Here is a 16,573-nt window from a genome sequence, read left to right as displayed (position 1 = left end):
TTCACAGTGAGGGAAGAAACTTTTTTTTTTTTTTTTTTTTTGAGTCAGAGTCTCGCTCTGTTGCCTAGGCTGGAGTGCAGTGGCGTGATCTCCACTCACTGCAACCTCTGCCTCACAGGTTCAAGTGATTCTCCTGCCTCAGCCCCCGAGTAGCTGGGATTACAGGCCCGTGCCACCACGCCCAGCTAATTTTTGTATTTTTAGTAGAGACAAGGTTTCGCCATGTTGACTAGGCTGGTCTCGAACTCCTGACCTTAGGTGATCCGCCCTCCTCGGCCTCCCAAAGTGCTGGAATTACAGGTGTGAGCCACTGCACCCTGCCGGGAAGAAACGTTTTTACCTATCTCTTGCTGTATAACAAACCATCTCAAAACTTAGTGGTTTAAAACAGCAACAGATTTATTTGCTCATAATTCTGCAATTTAGGGAGGGCTTGATGTTATCTTAGCTCCATGTGGTATTAGGTAGGCAATTATGACTGTGTACAGGGTATCCAAGATGTCTTAACTCACATGTTTGACACCTCAGCTGGGTGGCAGGAAGTGCTAAGGGCTGGCTGGGCATCTCTGTTTCTCTTTCTCTGTGTCTCCCCTTCTCCTTACGTCTTTCTCTCCTCCTTCCATAGTCTCTTATCCCCCAGTTCCCATCCCCCCGCCCATGTTCTATTTTTGCAACAGGCCAGTTAGATTGTTTCACGTAGCAGCTGACTTCAAAAGTGTAAAAGCAGATTTTGCTAGGCCTCCTAAGGCCTAGACCTGGAACTAGTATGCACAAACAGGAATGGGAGAAATTATTGGCAGCCCCCTTTGGGGAAATTCCACTGCAGGTGCTGAATCAGATTTTATTCAACTATTGTGTTCTTTATGAGCACATATTACTCTTCACAATATTATGAAGAATATTACTCTTCATAATATTGACTCCTTCATAGATCTTAGTCTGAAAAGGACACAACACATATACTATGATTTCTTTTAATAAAGTGATGAGTAATTCTTAAATTCAGGATTTTGTGATACTTACCGACTTTATTAACTTCTTCACACAGGAAACCTGGACAAGCATGAAGAACTAGAGGAGCTTGTAGCAAGGTTCTTAGGAGTAGAAGCTGCTATGGCGTATGGCATGGGATTTGCAACGAATTCAATGAACATTCCTGCTCTTGTTGGCAAAGTAAGACACTCTGTCATTTATGAAAACTCCCTCATGTATATCTTCTTTTGTTTTGAAAAGCAGTCAGAGTGAGCTAAAAGCTGTTGTAAACTTAGGCTAAACATAGTTTAGCCAAAGATATTTCTACCACAAATTGTTTTTCTTTTTCTTTTTTTTTTTTTTGAGATGGAGTCTTGTTCTTTCGCCCAGGCTGGAGTGCAGTGGCGCCATCTCAGCTCACTGCAGCCTCTGTCTCTTGGATTCAAGTGATTCTTCTGCCTCAGCCTCCCAAGTAGCTGGGACTACAGCTGTGTGCCTCCACGCCTGGCTAATTGTTTGTATTTTTAGCAGAGGCGGGGTTTCACCATGTTGGCCAGCCTGGGCAACATAGTGAGGCCTCGTCTCAATTTGATTTTATTTTTTAAATTAAAAACAATTTGTGGCCGGGCACGGTGGCTCACACCTGTAATCCCAGTGCTTTGGGAGGCCGAGGCAGGTGGATCACCTGAGGTCAGGAGTTTGAGACCAGCCTATGTTTATATAATTTATATATACATATAATATTATATTGTATATTATATATATTATATATGTATGTTACGTATTATATTATATATATTACATATTACATATTATATATATATAATATATATCCCCAAGTGGGTAGCACGTGTGAGAGGGCACAATCTGTATGTAAATGTAAATTATATTTCAGCAGATTGGTACTGTCATCCTGAAAGGCCCCTTGAGGTTATTTATTCTCATGTTTAACATGACATCTAGGAATGGTATATTGAAAACGTGGTGGATTAACTCAAGCAGGAGAATTGAGTTTTTGTTTTTTGGTTGTTTATATGGTCACGCTTAGCTGTGTGACTGTGGGCATGTCAAATAATCTTTCTGATCCTCCAAGTTTCTTTTGTAAAATGAGGTGGTTGAGCTAGATTAACTCTAAAGTCCTTTTTAGTTATGCAGTGTATGGGTCTGTAAGGTATAGATGGGACAAATAGAAAACAAACAGCAAGATAGGAGATTTAAACCCACCTGTGTTGATAAACATTAAATATAAGTGGTTTGTACATTCCAATGAGAAGACAAAGATTGTCAGATAAAATTAAGTAGGTTTCCTAATATAAAATAGCAACCTGTTTTAAATATGAAGACACAGAGGTTTAAAGGAAAAGGATAGAAAAAAATACAGCATGCAAATAATAATCAGAAGAAATTTGAAGTGCCTGTATTAATATAAACAAAGATTTCAGAGCAAGAAATATTTCTGGTGATAAAGAGGAACATTGTGTAATGATTAAGGAATTAATTCATCAAGAGGTTATAATTTTAAATGTGTAGGTGCTTATCCCATTCATGCCTAATGTTCCATTATTGGAATGCTAAGCCTGTGGGAGTTATTTATATCCTACTGCTCAAGGTCATCGCCAGGGTCTGATTTTGCAATTCAAAAAATTGTAACCTCTGGCATAAATGGGTTATTAACAGAGCTTCAAAGTACGTGAAGCAGAAATTGATGAAACTAAAAGAAGTAGACAAATAGAAAATTGTAATTAGAGACATTAACCCCTCTCCCTCTCATTTTATTTTATTTTTATTTTTTTGAGGCACAGTCTCGCTCTGTTGCCCAGGCTGGAGTGCAGTGGCGTGATTTTGGCTCACTGCAAGCTCTGCCTCCCAGGTTCACGCCATTCTCCTGCCTCAGCCTCCTGAGTAGCTGGGACTACAGGTGCCCGCCACCACACCTGGCTAATATTTTGTATGTTTAGTACAGATGGGGTTTCACCGTGTTAGCCAAGTTGGTCTCGATCTCCTGACCTCATGATCCGCCTGCCTCGGCCTCCCAAAGTGCTGGGATTGCAGGCATGAGCCGCTGTGCCCTGCCCTAACCCCTCTCTCTTAATTAACAGAAGAATGAAACAGAAAATCAGTAATGATATAGAATGTTTGGAAAACACTGTCAACCAGTTGACCTAATTGAGACTCATGAAACACTTCACTCAACAACAGCAAAACATTTACTACCAAAGACCAATATTCTAGGCCATTAAGCCAGTTTTGGTAAATTTGAAAGTATTAAAATTATTCAAAGTATGTTCTGTGATCACAGTGGAATTTAAATTAGAAATTGATAACACAAAGATATCTGGAAAACCTTTGAATATTTGAAAATTAAACAACATATTTCTAAATAACCCATGGGCCAAAGAAGAAAAAACAGGGGAAAATAAACATATTTTGAACTAAATGGAAATGTAACCTATTACAGTTTGTTGGATGAAGCTAAAGCAATGCTCAGATGGAATTGTATAGCATTAAATGTTTATACAGGTTGAGCATTCCTAATCCCAAAATCTGAAATCTAAAATGTTTCAAACTCGTAAATATTTTGAGTGTCATCATGACAGCTCAAAGAAAATGCTTAGGGGTGCTAAACCAGTAAATATAATGCAAATAATACAAAATCCATAAAAATCTGAACTCTGAAACACATCTGGTCCCAAACACTTTGAATAAGGAATATTCAACCTGTATTAGAAAAAAAGCAAAGCAGCCAGACTCCGTCTCAAAAAAAAAAAAAAAAAAAAGTAAAGCTTGTAGCTTAAAAAATTAGAAAAAGAAGAACAAATTAAACCCAAACTAAGCAAAAGGAAGAATATAATGATGATAAATGCAAAAATTAATGAATTAGAAAATAGACAATGGGAAATTAGTGAAACCAAAGCTGATTCTTTGAGAAAATGAATATAGTTGATAAATCTCTGGCCAGAATGGTCAGGATAAGAAGAGATAAGATGCATATTACCAGTAACAGGAATGAGAGAGGGGGGCATCACTACACGTCCTATGGACATTAGAGGATAATAAGGGAATATTAAGAACAACTTCATGCCAAAATACCCAACAACTTAGATAAAATACACAAAATTCCTTGTAAGACATAAACGTATGGTTCTTTGACTTCAGGTTATAATACGTTGCTGTCTTGCATTTTGAAGTACAAGCCTGAGATTCTTACTTGTTAGAATTTTTAACACTAGAGGATTAGAGAATCTCATCTTGCTCTTCTCTCCGTATGCTTACAAGCTCTAACAGAGGATTATCTAGAATTAGACGTTTTCTACACAGACCTGGAAGATACAACCATAAGAATTTATATTCCAGGGCTGGGCGCCGTGGCTCACGCCTGTAATCCCAGCACTTTGGGAGGCCAAGACGGGCGGAGATCGAGACCATCCTGGCTAACAGGATGAAACCCCGTCTCCACTAAAAATACAAAAAATTAGCTGGGCGTGGTGGCGGGTGCCTGTAGTCTCAGCTACTCTGGAGGCTGAGGCAGGAGAATGGCATGAACCCGGGAGGCGGAGCTTGCAGTGAGCCAAGATCGGGCCACTGCACTCCAGCCTGGGGGGGACAGAGCGAGACTCTGTCTCAAAAAAAAAAGATTTATATTCCAAATCAAACTATAGTTGAAATATTATTAAATATTGTTTAATCTGTTAAAGACAGTAACTTATCCAGTTTTAATGATCCTTTGAATCTGATACTGAATTTCCATGTGAGGTGGTTAATTGCTCAGTTTAATGGCAGAGTGGGGCAGTATATTGATTAAGAGCATAGGTTCTGGAAGCAGACGCTTGTCTTATTTAATAATTATTTTGTGGCTGGGCGCGGTGGCTCACGCCTGTAATCCCAGGACTTTGGGAGGCCGAGGCGGGTGGATCACAAGGTCAGGAGATCGGACCATCCTGCCTAACACGGTGAAACCCCGTCTCTGCTAAAAATACAAAAAATTAGCTGGGCGTGGTGGCAGGCCCCTGTAGTCCCAGCTACTCGGGAGGCTGAGGCAGGAGAATGGCGTGAACCCGGGAGGCGGAGCTTGCAGTGAGCAGAGATCGCGCCACTGCACTCCAGCCTGGGCGATAATTAGTATTGTTATTATTATTTTGTTACTGTGCTTGTGACCTTGAGCAAGATTTTAAACTCCTGAACAAGAGTTTCCTCATATGTAAAGTGGGAGTGATAATAGTGTCTACTACATAGAATTATTGTGAGGATTAAAAGTGATAATGCTTTTAAATCTTTTAACATGATACCTGAAATATTAAGCACTTAGATGTTAACTGCTAGTATGAATATCTTTTATTTTTGAATCAAAGATTTAATAAAGCTTCAGAGTAAGTTCTAAGGGAAAAAGACAGATTGATACATTGAAATGGTGAATAAGGCTGTCTAAAAAAGGCTGTCTAAAAAGAGTTCCTTTTTGACAGAAAAAAAGAACATAATGCTTTTGCAGGTTTGCCAGAAAAATATTTAGCTGAAAAGAGGAGAAAATAAAATTTTGTGTGGAGGAGAAAGGGAAGGGAGGGTTCTTTTTAAGACAGAGTTGAATGCCAAGAGTGGTAAGTAAAGAATTTGAAGACTTGCTGAAGAGAAATCTGACCTCTCTTTATTTTCTCCCCCAGTTTCGCTTTTTCAATTTTAACACTTTTTTGAAACTTTAATTTAGACTTACAAAAGGAGTTACAAAAGAGTACAGAGAGTTCCTGTATACCATTCATTCAGCTTCCCTTTATGTTAACATCTTGCATAACAGTGGAACTGTTTCTTACAGCTAAGAAATTAACTGTGACACAATACTATAAAGTACAGGACGTATTTGGTTTTCACCAGTTTTTCAGTGATGTCCTTTTTCCACTTCAGGATCCAGGTGAGGATCCACATTGCCTTTAGCTGTTGTAGCTCCTCAGTCTCCTCTAATCTGGGATAGTTCCTGTTTTTCTTTGTCTTTCATGACCTTAATACTTCTGAAGGGTACTGGTCCCTTCTTTTGTAGAATGTCTCCAATTTGGGTCAGTCTGTTGTGTTGTTATGGTTTGATAGAGTCTGTGTGTTATTGAGAAAGCTACCACAGAGGTGATACCCTTCTCAGTGAATCATGTGAGAGACTATGTGGTTTCGATACATATTACTGATGATGTAAATCTTAATCACCTGGCTCAGTTGTCAGCAGGGATTTTCTACTACCAACTTACTGCTTTTCCCTTTGTAATCACCATATATTGTGGCAGATATACTTTGGGACTGTATATAGCATTTTGGATTAAACTTTCACCCACTAACTTTAGTATGCATCTCTGATCTTGCCTATGGCAGTTATTACCTTGGCGGTCTTTTTTTTTTTTTTTTTTTTGAGATGGAGTTTTGCTCTTGTTGCCCAGGCTGGAGTGCAATGGCGCCATCTCGGCTCATTGCAACCCCCGCCTCCTGGGTTCAAGCAATTCTCCTGCCTCAGCCTTCTGAGTAGCTGGGATTACAGGCACCCACCACCATGCCCAGCTAATTTTTTGTATTTTTTAGTAGAGATGGGGTTTCACCACGTTGGCCAGGCTGGTCTCAAACTCCTGACCTTAGGTGATCCAGCCACCTCAGCCTCCCAAAGTGCTGGGATTACAGGCGTGAGCCACCGCACCCGGCTTACCTTGGTGTTCTAATGGTGATTTTTCAATTTTTCTCATTCTTTCTATACTTACTAATTAGAATTTTTGTGTAAGGAAGAGTTCTTGCTTCTCCCTTATTTATTTCTATCATTGTAGGTTTGTGAATATTTTTATTGTTTGGCTTATAATTCAACACAATTGCTTCTTTTTTGTTGCTTGAGTTTTAGTTTTGGCCATTGGGAGCTGCTTCAGGTGGGTACCTGTGTCCTTTGAATATATAATAACTTTTTTTTAAAAAGCATTCTTATACTTTCTGGCATGATAAAATGCCCCAGGATCATCTTATATTTTCCCTATCCCAGTTTTGGAATTAACCAGTTCTCCAAGAAGCCCTGGTTCTTTTTTTTGGAGAATGGTATTTAGAAACCAAGGACTGGAAACTAGGTGTGTTTATTGCTGAAGGAGTGTCACTGCTTCTCACCTCTCAGTGACTAGAGCTAGAAAATATATGTATATATGCTAACTCATGCATACACACACATCTGTGTGTGTGTGTGTGTATGCATGCATGCATAAAGATTTGAAAGCCAGGAGTGTATTGATACTGCCAGGAGTCTATTGATACTCTTCTCCTTTTCCTTCTTCTCCTTCTTCTCCTTCTCCTCCTTCTCCTCCTTCTCCTCCTTCTCCTCCTTCTCCTCCTTTTCCTCGTCTTCCTCCTCCTCCTCTTCCTCCTCTTCCTCCTCCTCCTTTTTTTTTTTTTCCCCCAGAGTCTCCCTCTGTTGCCCAGGCTGGAGTGGAACAGCACAATTTTGGCTGACTGCCTCACTGCCTCAGCCTTTTGTGTAGCTGAGATTTCAGGCGCCTGCCACCACGCCCAGCTAATTTTTTGTGTTTTCTTTTTAGTACAGACGGGGTTTTGCCATGTTGGCCAGGCTGGTCTCAAACTCCTGACCTCAAGTGATCCACCAACCCTGGCCTCCCAAATTGCCAGGATTACAGGCATGAGCCACCATGCCTGGCCACTTCATTTTTAATCTATACATTTTTAACCAGGTAGCTTTTTTATCTTAATAAATACTATGTGCATAATAAAAATTTCAAACACAACTACTGTTACAAGTTTCTTAAGTATTCCTTTAAGAATATTCTGTAATAAATAAGCATGTATATATATAGTTGACCCTTGAACAACATGGTTTGAACTATGCAGGTCCACTTACACGTGGATTGTTTTCAACCAAATATGGAGCAGAAATACAGTTTTCACCCAGGCACAGTGGCTCACACCTGTAATCTTGGCACTTTGGGAGGCCGAGGCAGGTGGATCACCTGAGGTCAGGAGTTCAAGACCAGCCTGGCCAACATGGTGAAACCCCATCTCTACTAAAAATACAAATATTAGCTGGGCATGGTGGTGGGATCCTGTAATCCCAGCTACTTGGGACGCTGGGGCAGGAGAATCGCTTGAATCTGGGAGGTGGAAGTTGTAGTGAACCAAGATTGCACCACCGCACTCCAGCAACAAGAGCAAGACTCCATCTCACACACGAACATACACACAATATAGTATTCATGGAACACAAAACCCAAGTATATGGAGGGCCTGCAGGTCCCACAGGGCCAACTGCAGGACATGAGCATGCATGCATTTGGATAAATGTGGGGGTGAGGCAGTTCTGGAACCAAGTCTTCCTGTAGACTGAGGGATGACTGTGTGTCTTTGTATTTTCTCTCTTCTTTTTATTCTCGTGGGAGCATGCTATATACTTTCTGCACCTTTTTCATCTAATTGGATATTTTGAGGCTGTTTTTGACAGAGAAAAACCTGTTTCTGAGTTGAGATCTGACAGGTTGAAGGGCCCCCTGAGAGATGGAAGAGTAAGAACTGCAGTGAAAAAAAAAACCAAACCGAGATCTTCAGCCTTTTCTTGTTGCCTTAGCAGAAACTGATGTTTGTGTGTTAAAGCAAAGCTTGTTTGGGGATTTTTAAGACAAAACTGAAGCCTACAGTCCATGCTATGTGGGGGAAAAGTTAATAAGTAGGATCTTTCCTGGACTCTGGATATGAGTAGTAGTGAGAGAATGCACCATTTCCACAGACATGACCCCATCAGCTGCCATTTCCCACAGATAAACAGAACATCATACTAAAACTACATGGAATTGTCTCACGTAAAGAAACCAAAATGTTTTAGAGACTGATGTGTCATGTTTTAGATATAAATAAAGACCTGTTGCCATATATCTGAATATTTACATCAGTCATGGGACTGAAGATTTTAAATTAAAAGGCTAGAATTTTGCATCTACTTTTAAGGTGTCTTTACAAAAAACAAATGATCATGTACACTTTTTTCCTCTTCTTAAAATTGATCACTGTGCTGTTGTGCACGATTTCCTTAATAAGATACAGCTATTAGTGCTTGTGGCATTTTGTGATTTGTGTAACTAACCCTTTCCCCTCCAGCTTCTTACCTTTCTGTTCCTGTGATGTTGCAGGGATGCCTGATTCTGAGTGACGAACTGAACCATGCATCACTGGTTCTGGGAGCCAGACTGTCAGGAGCAACCATTCGAATCTTCAAACACAACAGTGAGTTTGCTGAAGAATTCACTGCTGGCCTTAGTTTTACTATTTTTTCGATCCATGGTGGGAGTTAACATTAGTTATATTAACAGTTGAAAATATAAATGAAGCCAATACGTAGCAACATTTAAAATGTTCTTCTGGTCCAGTCTTTTAAAATTAGAGGTTGAAGGAAGCCTCTTGTACAAATATAATACTATCCTTTTATTTGACCATTAAGTTTTCCATCCCATTTCCTTGTTTACAGATCCCTTACTCAAATACATTTACTCGATGCCTATAGTGTATCTTGCCATAAGACTAATGGTATTTAAATGAATAAATCAAGATCTCTGACTGGTTAAGAAGACACTTAATAGATAAGCCAGTCCTTACAATACAGCAGATAGGTGCTGAAGTACAGCTATGAATAGATGCTGTGGGAGCACAGAGGAGGGTGGCCCTGAGCCAGACCTTTCCTCCCTCAGTGGAAATATCTTTGTGTATTATTAAAATGATTATTTAGAATAAAAATGCCTAACTTTCATAGTTAAAACACACACATAGGCAGAAAAGATGACCAAACTGTATGTTAATATCATCTTTTCCCAAAATGTGTACAGGCACAGACAAAAGTTTGGAAGAATGTATACCAAAATGTTAGGTGTGTACCCCTGGATGGAAGGATCATAGATGATAACATCATTTTTCCTTTTGTTTTTGTTTTTGTCTTGTCTAAAATGTTTCACAGTGAGAAATGAGATCTTATTAAATATCACTATGTAACCTGTTATTTTCCTTTTTTTTTTGAGGCTAGAGTCTCGCTCTGTCACCCAGGCTGGAGTGCAGTGGCTCAATCTTGGCTCACTGCAACCTCTGCCTCCCGAGTTCAAGTGATTCTCCTGCCTCAGCCTCCCAAGTAGCTGGGATTACAGGGGCACGCCACCACACCTGGCTAATTTTTAGTATTTTTAGTAGCAACAGAGTTTCACTGTGTTGGCCAGACTGGTCTTGAACTCCTGACCTCAGTTGATCCTCCTGCCTTGGCCTCCCAAAGTGCTGGGATTACAGGTGTGAGGCATCATGCCTGCCCTCTTTTTTACAATACACGGTGATTGTTGTTTGTCATTACGTGTAACTCTACCTCATTCTTAAATACCGGTGTGGCAGTCAGTGCCTGGATGTGCCCTCATTTAATAGCCCCCTCAATTGGACATCATGGCTGTTACTAAATTTTTCTACTGGGAACAGCACTACAGTTACAGTTTTGTACAATCATCTGGTTAGTGCCTTAGGATAAATTTCTAGCAGTCTCAGAATGCATGGTTAAAAGAATATACATTTTTAATACTTTTCCAAATTGCCTCTAAGCATTATATGAACTTTTTTTTTTTCACTTTTATTTTAGGTTCAGGGGTACATGTACAGGTTTGTTATATAGGTAAATTGCATGTCTCGGGGGTTTGTGTACAGATTATTTCGTCACCCAGGTAATCAGCATAGTACCTGATAGGTAGTTTTTGGAACCTTACCCTCCTCCTCCTCCCCTGCCTCACTCTCAAGTAGGCCCCAGTGTCTTTTGTTCCCTTCCTCATGTCTGTATGTACTCAGTGTTTATCTCCCACTTACAAGTGAGAATATGTGGTATTTGGTTTTCTGTTCCTGTGTTAGTTTGCTTAGGATAATGGCTTCTAGCTGCATCCATGTTGCTGCAAAGGACATGATCTCATTCTTTCTTATGGCTACATAGTATTCCATGGTGTATATGTACATATATATATATATATATATATATATATATATATATTTATTTTTGAGACAGAGTCTTGCTGTCTCCCAGGCTGGCATGCATTGGCACGAACTCAGCTCACTGCAACCTCTACCTCCCCAGCTCAACCGATCCTCCCATCTCAGCCACCCTAGTAGCTGGGACTACAGATGTGTTCCACCACGCCTGGCCAAGTTTTTTGTTTTTTGTTTTTTGTTTTGTATTTTTTGTAAAGATGGGATTTCACCATGTTGCCCAGGCTGGTCTTGAACTCCTGGGCTCAAGCAATCCACCCACCTTGGCCTCCCAGTACTGGGATTATAGGCATAAGCCACCACGCCTGGCCCACATTTTTTTAATCCAGTCTACTGTTGATGGACATTTAGATTGATCCTATGTCTTTGCTGTTGTGAATAGTGCTACAGTGAACATACGCATGCTTGCATCTTGTATGAATTTTTCCTCAACAACATGAGATTGACTGTTCCTGCTCACTGGCCAACATAGGCTACGGTGAATCATTTTAAATCTTTCCAGATCTAATGAGGAAATAATATGTTAGTTTTTATTTCATTGCTTGTTAAGTATAGAACAACTTTTTGCATTTTTACTGTTTTTTAAGCCCTACTTGTAAGCTGATGTGTTTGTATTTCTTTATAAATTGGCCATTTTCAAATTGTTTCTATTTTTTACTGATTATAAGAGCCCTTTATATTAATTATCTTTTCCTTTATGTTGCATTATTTTATTATTATTTTTTTGAGACAGGGTCTCGCTGTGTCACCCAGGCTGGAGTGAAGTAGCACAACCACAACTCACCACAGCCTTGACCTCCTGGGCTCAAATGATTCTCCTGCCTCAGCCTCCTGAGTAGCTAGGACTGTAGGCATGCACCACCATGCCGGACTAGTGTTTTTTATTTTTTATAGATACAAAGTCTCGGTGTGTTGCCCAGGTTGGTCTTGAACTCTTAGGCTCAAACGATCCTCCTGTCTCAGCCTCCCAAAATGCTGGGATTACAGGAGTGATTCGCCATGCCCAGACTGCACTACTTTTATATTTTTGACTTTGTTTTCAGTGTTTTCCTGTACAGACTCATGAAAATGTTTTTGTTGCCACACTTACTGTTTTACGACTTTCGGATTTTACACAATACCCTCCTCATTCTCAGATCATAAGATTATTCTTTCATGTTTTCTTCTGGGAGTTTTGCGATATATTTTTTATTTAAATTTATGTGGAATTTGGGGCCATAACATTGGAGAGGTTGAATTTTTTTTTTCTAAGTAGATAATAGGGTTAAGCATTCTGCTATAGGTATTTGATACAGAGTCTTGCTCTGTCACCCAGGCTAGAGGGGAGTGGCGTGATCTTGGCTCACTGCAACCTCCGCCTCCTGGCGGATTTAAGCGATTCTCATGTCTCAGCCTCCCAAGTAGCTGGGATTACAGGTGCCCACCACCACAGCCGGCTAATTTTTTTGTATTTTTAGTAGAGACAGGGTTTTGCCACGTTGGTCAGTCTGGTCTCGAACTCCTGACCTTAAGTGATCCACCCGCCTCGGTCTCCCAAAGTGCTGAGATAACAGGCGTGAGCCACCACACCTGGCTGATGCTTCTTTTATCTAAAATTTTGACCAGTATTATTTTTCTCCTCCTTCTATATATAAACATAGAAAACTAAAATAATTCATATGTTTTTACTTGTCTTCAGCTGATCGCCATATATTGCTCTCTGCCTAAGAACTGGAGGCTTTGCAGGATTTGGGAGGCCGAGGCGGGCGGATCACCTGAGGTCAGGAGTTCAAGACCAGCCTGGCCAAAATGGTGAAACCCCGCCTCTACTAAAAATACAAAAATTAGCTGGATGTGGTGGCACGCACCTATAATCGCAGCTACTCAGGAGGCTGAGGCTGGAGAATCACTTCAATCTGGGAGGCGGAGGTTTCAGTGAGCAGAGATCACGCCACTGCACTCCTGCCTTGGCGACAGAGCAAGACTCTGTCTCAAAAAAAAAACAAAAAAACAAAAAAAAAACAACTGGAGGCTTTGAGTCAGGACGTAATTTACTTCTGTATGGAACATCTCCTGAATCTTGATTAGGTCGTATGCAGATTTTTTCTTAAAAATTACTCAATGTGTAAGCACAATCATAACCTTAGACTATCTTATTTGTGTTTGTGTTCTGTGTTTTTATTACGTTATTTCTTTTTCTGTCAAAATTGTTTTCTGCAAAGAGCAAAATCATGTACTTTTATAACCCCTTCCTCCAGTGACAAGCAATACAGAATACAAAATCAGATTTTATGATAGGGCCAGGCGCAGTGGCTCACGCCTGTAATCCCGGCACTTTGGGAGGCCAAGGTGGGTGGATCACCTGAGGTCAGGAGTTCAAGACCAGCCTGGCCAACATGGTGAAACCCCATCTCTACAAAAATACAAAAATCAGCCTGGCGTGATGGCGGTTGCTGGTAATCCCAGCTACTTGGGAGGCTGAGGCAGGAGAATCGCTTGAACCTTGGAGGTGGAGGCTTCAGTGAGCCGAGATCACACCATTGCACTCCAGCTTGGATGACAGAGGGAGACTCCATCTCAAAAAAAAAAAAAAATTTTATGATAGGATGTCTCCCACCCCTATTAAGTATTCCCCAGACTTAATGTTGCTTAAATTTTGGGGAGTTTTTTTTAAGGACATCATTTCAGGGCAAGTATTTTAAGTATGAAATCTGTAGTGTGGCAACAATGGTCTTCAAAGCATTTATCTTTAACAAGGAAATTATGATCAACATTAATGGCAGTAGCAGCCAAGTTGTTTCCAGGCCCATTAACCACCATAAGAACCAACAGAGCCACAAGAACTTCGTTGTTTATAGACAACTGACGAAGTCAAACATAGAACAATTTCAACTGATTGTCAGGCTTGCTTAACACACAGACTTATACATGCCCCAGACGGGTGTATTTTTAACCCAGTACCAAAATAAAACTTTTTAACAAGCATTTATTGAGTACGTCCTGGGTGAAAGGAAATGGAACACGCACTGTGAAGTTTTTTTTACCCCTTGTGTTTGTTTTTTTTAGGAGGAGTATGTATCTGTGCTGGTTTATTTACACTCTCTCGCTCTGTCTTTTTTACGCATTTATTTCCGAATGACTCACTGGGATTAGAGATACAGTTTGATTCTGTATTTTTCGATAAACACACAGAAGCTAACTTGATGGCAGGGTATTTAACATGAGACACTGGTCATTTTATAAGCAAGCTAATGAACTGAGTCAACCACCACCGTCCTTTAGTCAAGTTTCGATGGTTTTGAACATTTGTTACATTTTGGATTTCAATTCAAGGTGGCAATAATTCACCTATTTTGCCCTGCTTTTTTCTGCCCAACTCTAATTATGTCCTTTGCTATCTGAGGCATAGTTTCTGAATGAGAAATATATCTCTGCATTTCTGGAATAAAGTTAGGAAAGGGGAAGATGCGGTATGACTGTTCTTTTTTGTGCTCTGTAGATATGCAAAGCCTAGAGAAGCTATTGAAAGATGCCATTGTTTATGGTCAGCCTCGGACACGAAGGCCCTGGAAGAAAATTCTCATCCTTGTGGAAGGAATATATAGGTAATCCTGCTTTATTATTCTTACCTTTGTGACTTGGCCCCATGAAGTCATAGAATTTTTTAACTGAAGGGAACATTATTAGTCTGTCTCCCTCTGGAAACTAAGGAGACAGTGTTTATAAGTCGCTAAAATACCTGGAAACAGAGTCAGCATTAGAACAGAAGTCTTTTTGTCTAGTTCTTCATTATTCTTTCCATTATACTACGTGGTCACCAAATCCCCTTTCTATTTGGGTCTTTTATTTTTCTAGTTTGTAGAGGGAACTTATATGTAGGGGCAAGAATTGGAATATATATTTTAATATGTCAAAACAAATTACACACCATTTAATTTTAATAAATATTTTATTTTAGGCTGAGTGCAGTGGCTCACACCTGTAATCCCAACACTTTGGGAGGCCAAAGTGGGAGGTCACTTGAGGCCAGGAGTTTGAGACCAGCTTGGGCAACATAGAGCCTGTCTCTATAAAAAATAAATAGAAATTAAAAAGAAATATTTTATTTTGGTTAACCTTTACAGCTTTTACACGTATTTTTACCACCTAATTTTTTTTTGTTTTTTTGTGTCATTTTAATTGCTTGTGCAATGTGATGCAAAGTCTCATGTTGCCTGTAATTACAAGCTTTAGAAGAATCTGCTGTGACCTTAATTATTTTTGTCATGAATGAAGATTGCTTGTGTTTGGTGCTTGTTTTTTGTTTTTTGGTGGTTTGGGTGGCTTTTTTTTTAAGACGGAATCTCGCTCTGTCGCCCAGGCTGGAGTGCAGTGGCGCGATGTTGGCTCACTGCAACCTCCGCCTCATGGTTCTCCTGCCTTAGCCTCCCGAGTAGCTGGGATTACAGGTGTGCGCCACCACGCCCAGCTAATTTTTGTATTTTTAGTAGAGACGGGGTTTCACTGTGTTGGCTGGGCTGGTCTCGAACTCCTGACCTCAAGTGATCCGCCTGCCTCAGCCCACCAAAGTGCTGGGATTACAGGTGTGAGCCACCACGCCCAGCCAGTGCTTGTTTTAAAAGTCCAGTTTTCTTTTCCCTAGTCTTTTGCCTTGCCATGGCTTCATCTACTTTTGTCAGTTTAAGCCACAGATACAGTTGTCAGACCATTTAAAACCCAATAAACTCAGCCGGGCATGGTGGCTTATGCCTGTAACCCCAGAACTGTGGGAGGCCAAGGCGGGTGTATCACTTGAGGCCAGGAGTTCGAGACTAGCCTGGGAAACATGAGGAAACCCTATCTCTACTAAAAATACAAACATTATCTGGGCGTGGTGGTGGCGGGCACCTCTAGTCCCAGCTACTTGGGAGGCTGAGGCACAAGAATCGCTTGAACCCAGGAGTCGGGGATTGTAGTAAGCCGAGATTACGCCACTGCACTCCAGCCTAGACAATGGAGTAAAAACTCTGTCTCAAGAAAAAAAAAAAGAAGCAGTAAACTCAATAATAATGAAGTGCCAAACTCCCAATTTTGATTTAAAAAGTCTGAGTGTATATGTGTGTATATATATATTTTTCATGTTTTGCCAGCATGGAGGGATCTATTGTTCGTCTTCCTGAAGTGATTGCCCTCAAGAAGAAATACAAGGCATACTTGTATCTGGATGAGGCTCACAGCATTGGCGCCCTGGGCCCCACAGGCCGGGGTGTGGTGGAGTACTTTGGCCTGGATCCCGAGGATGTGGATGTTATGATGGGAACATTCACAAAGAGTTTTGGTGCTTCTGGAGGATATATTGGAGGCAAGAAGGTAAACAAGCCATGAGAATGAGCGATTAGAGATAAAGTCACTGGCAATTAGATTTGGTACCTCAGGCCTAGCAGATGGGGCCCTGAACTGGGATGTCCCCAAATTTGCCTCTGGTTTAGGCTCATAATACCAGTGAGTGACTCTAATGTCTCCTCACTGAACTAAAGGCTGGTTCTGTTCATTGTTTGTTGTTTTCTTATTTGAGCTTCTTTCTAAGCTACATGCTGATCTGAGATATAGAATACCCTCTTGTGTGAAAGAACACACAGTG

The 16,573-nt window shown here is 40.5% G+C and overlaps 1 protein-coding gene across 1 annotated transcript in view; it reads left to right on the top strand.

Annotated features, from left to right (window-relative positions):
* Positions 1 to 16,573, top strand: part of SPTLC2 (serine palmitoyltransferase long chain base subunit 2) — a 105,710-nt gene that overhangs the window by 45,674 nt on the left and 43,463 nt on the right. Inside the window, exons 5-8 of the mRNA XM_054448640.2 lie at positions 1,049 to 1,173; positions 9,105 to 9,198; positions 14,453 to 14,558; positions 16,083 to 16,302. Coding sequence (XP_054304615.1) covers positions 1,049 to 1,173; positions 9,105 to 9,198; positions 14,453 to 14,558; positions 16,083 to 16,302 — 545 coding nt within the window. The remainder of the gene's footprint in view (positions 1 to 1,048; positions 1,174 to 9,104; positions 9,199 to 14,452; positions 14,559 to 16,082; positions 16,303 to 16,573) is intronic.

Source organism: Pongo pygmaeus, chromosome 15 (genome assembly GCF_028885625.2).
Source record: "Pongo pygmaeus isolate AG05252 chromosome 15, NHGRI_mPonPyg2-v2.0_pri, whole genome shotgun sequence".
Classification (NCBI taxonomy): Eukaryota; Metazoa; Chordata; class Mammalia; order Primates; family Hominidae; genus Pongo; species Pongo pygmaeus.
Note: the sequence above shows the minus strand (reverse complement) of the source record. Positions and strands in the feature narration are given on the sequence as shown.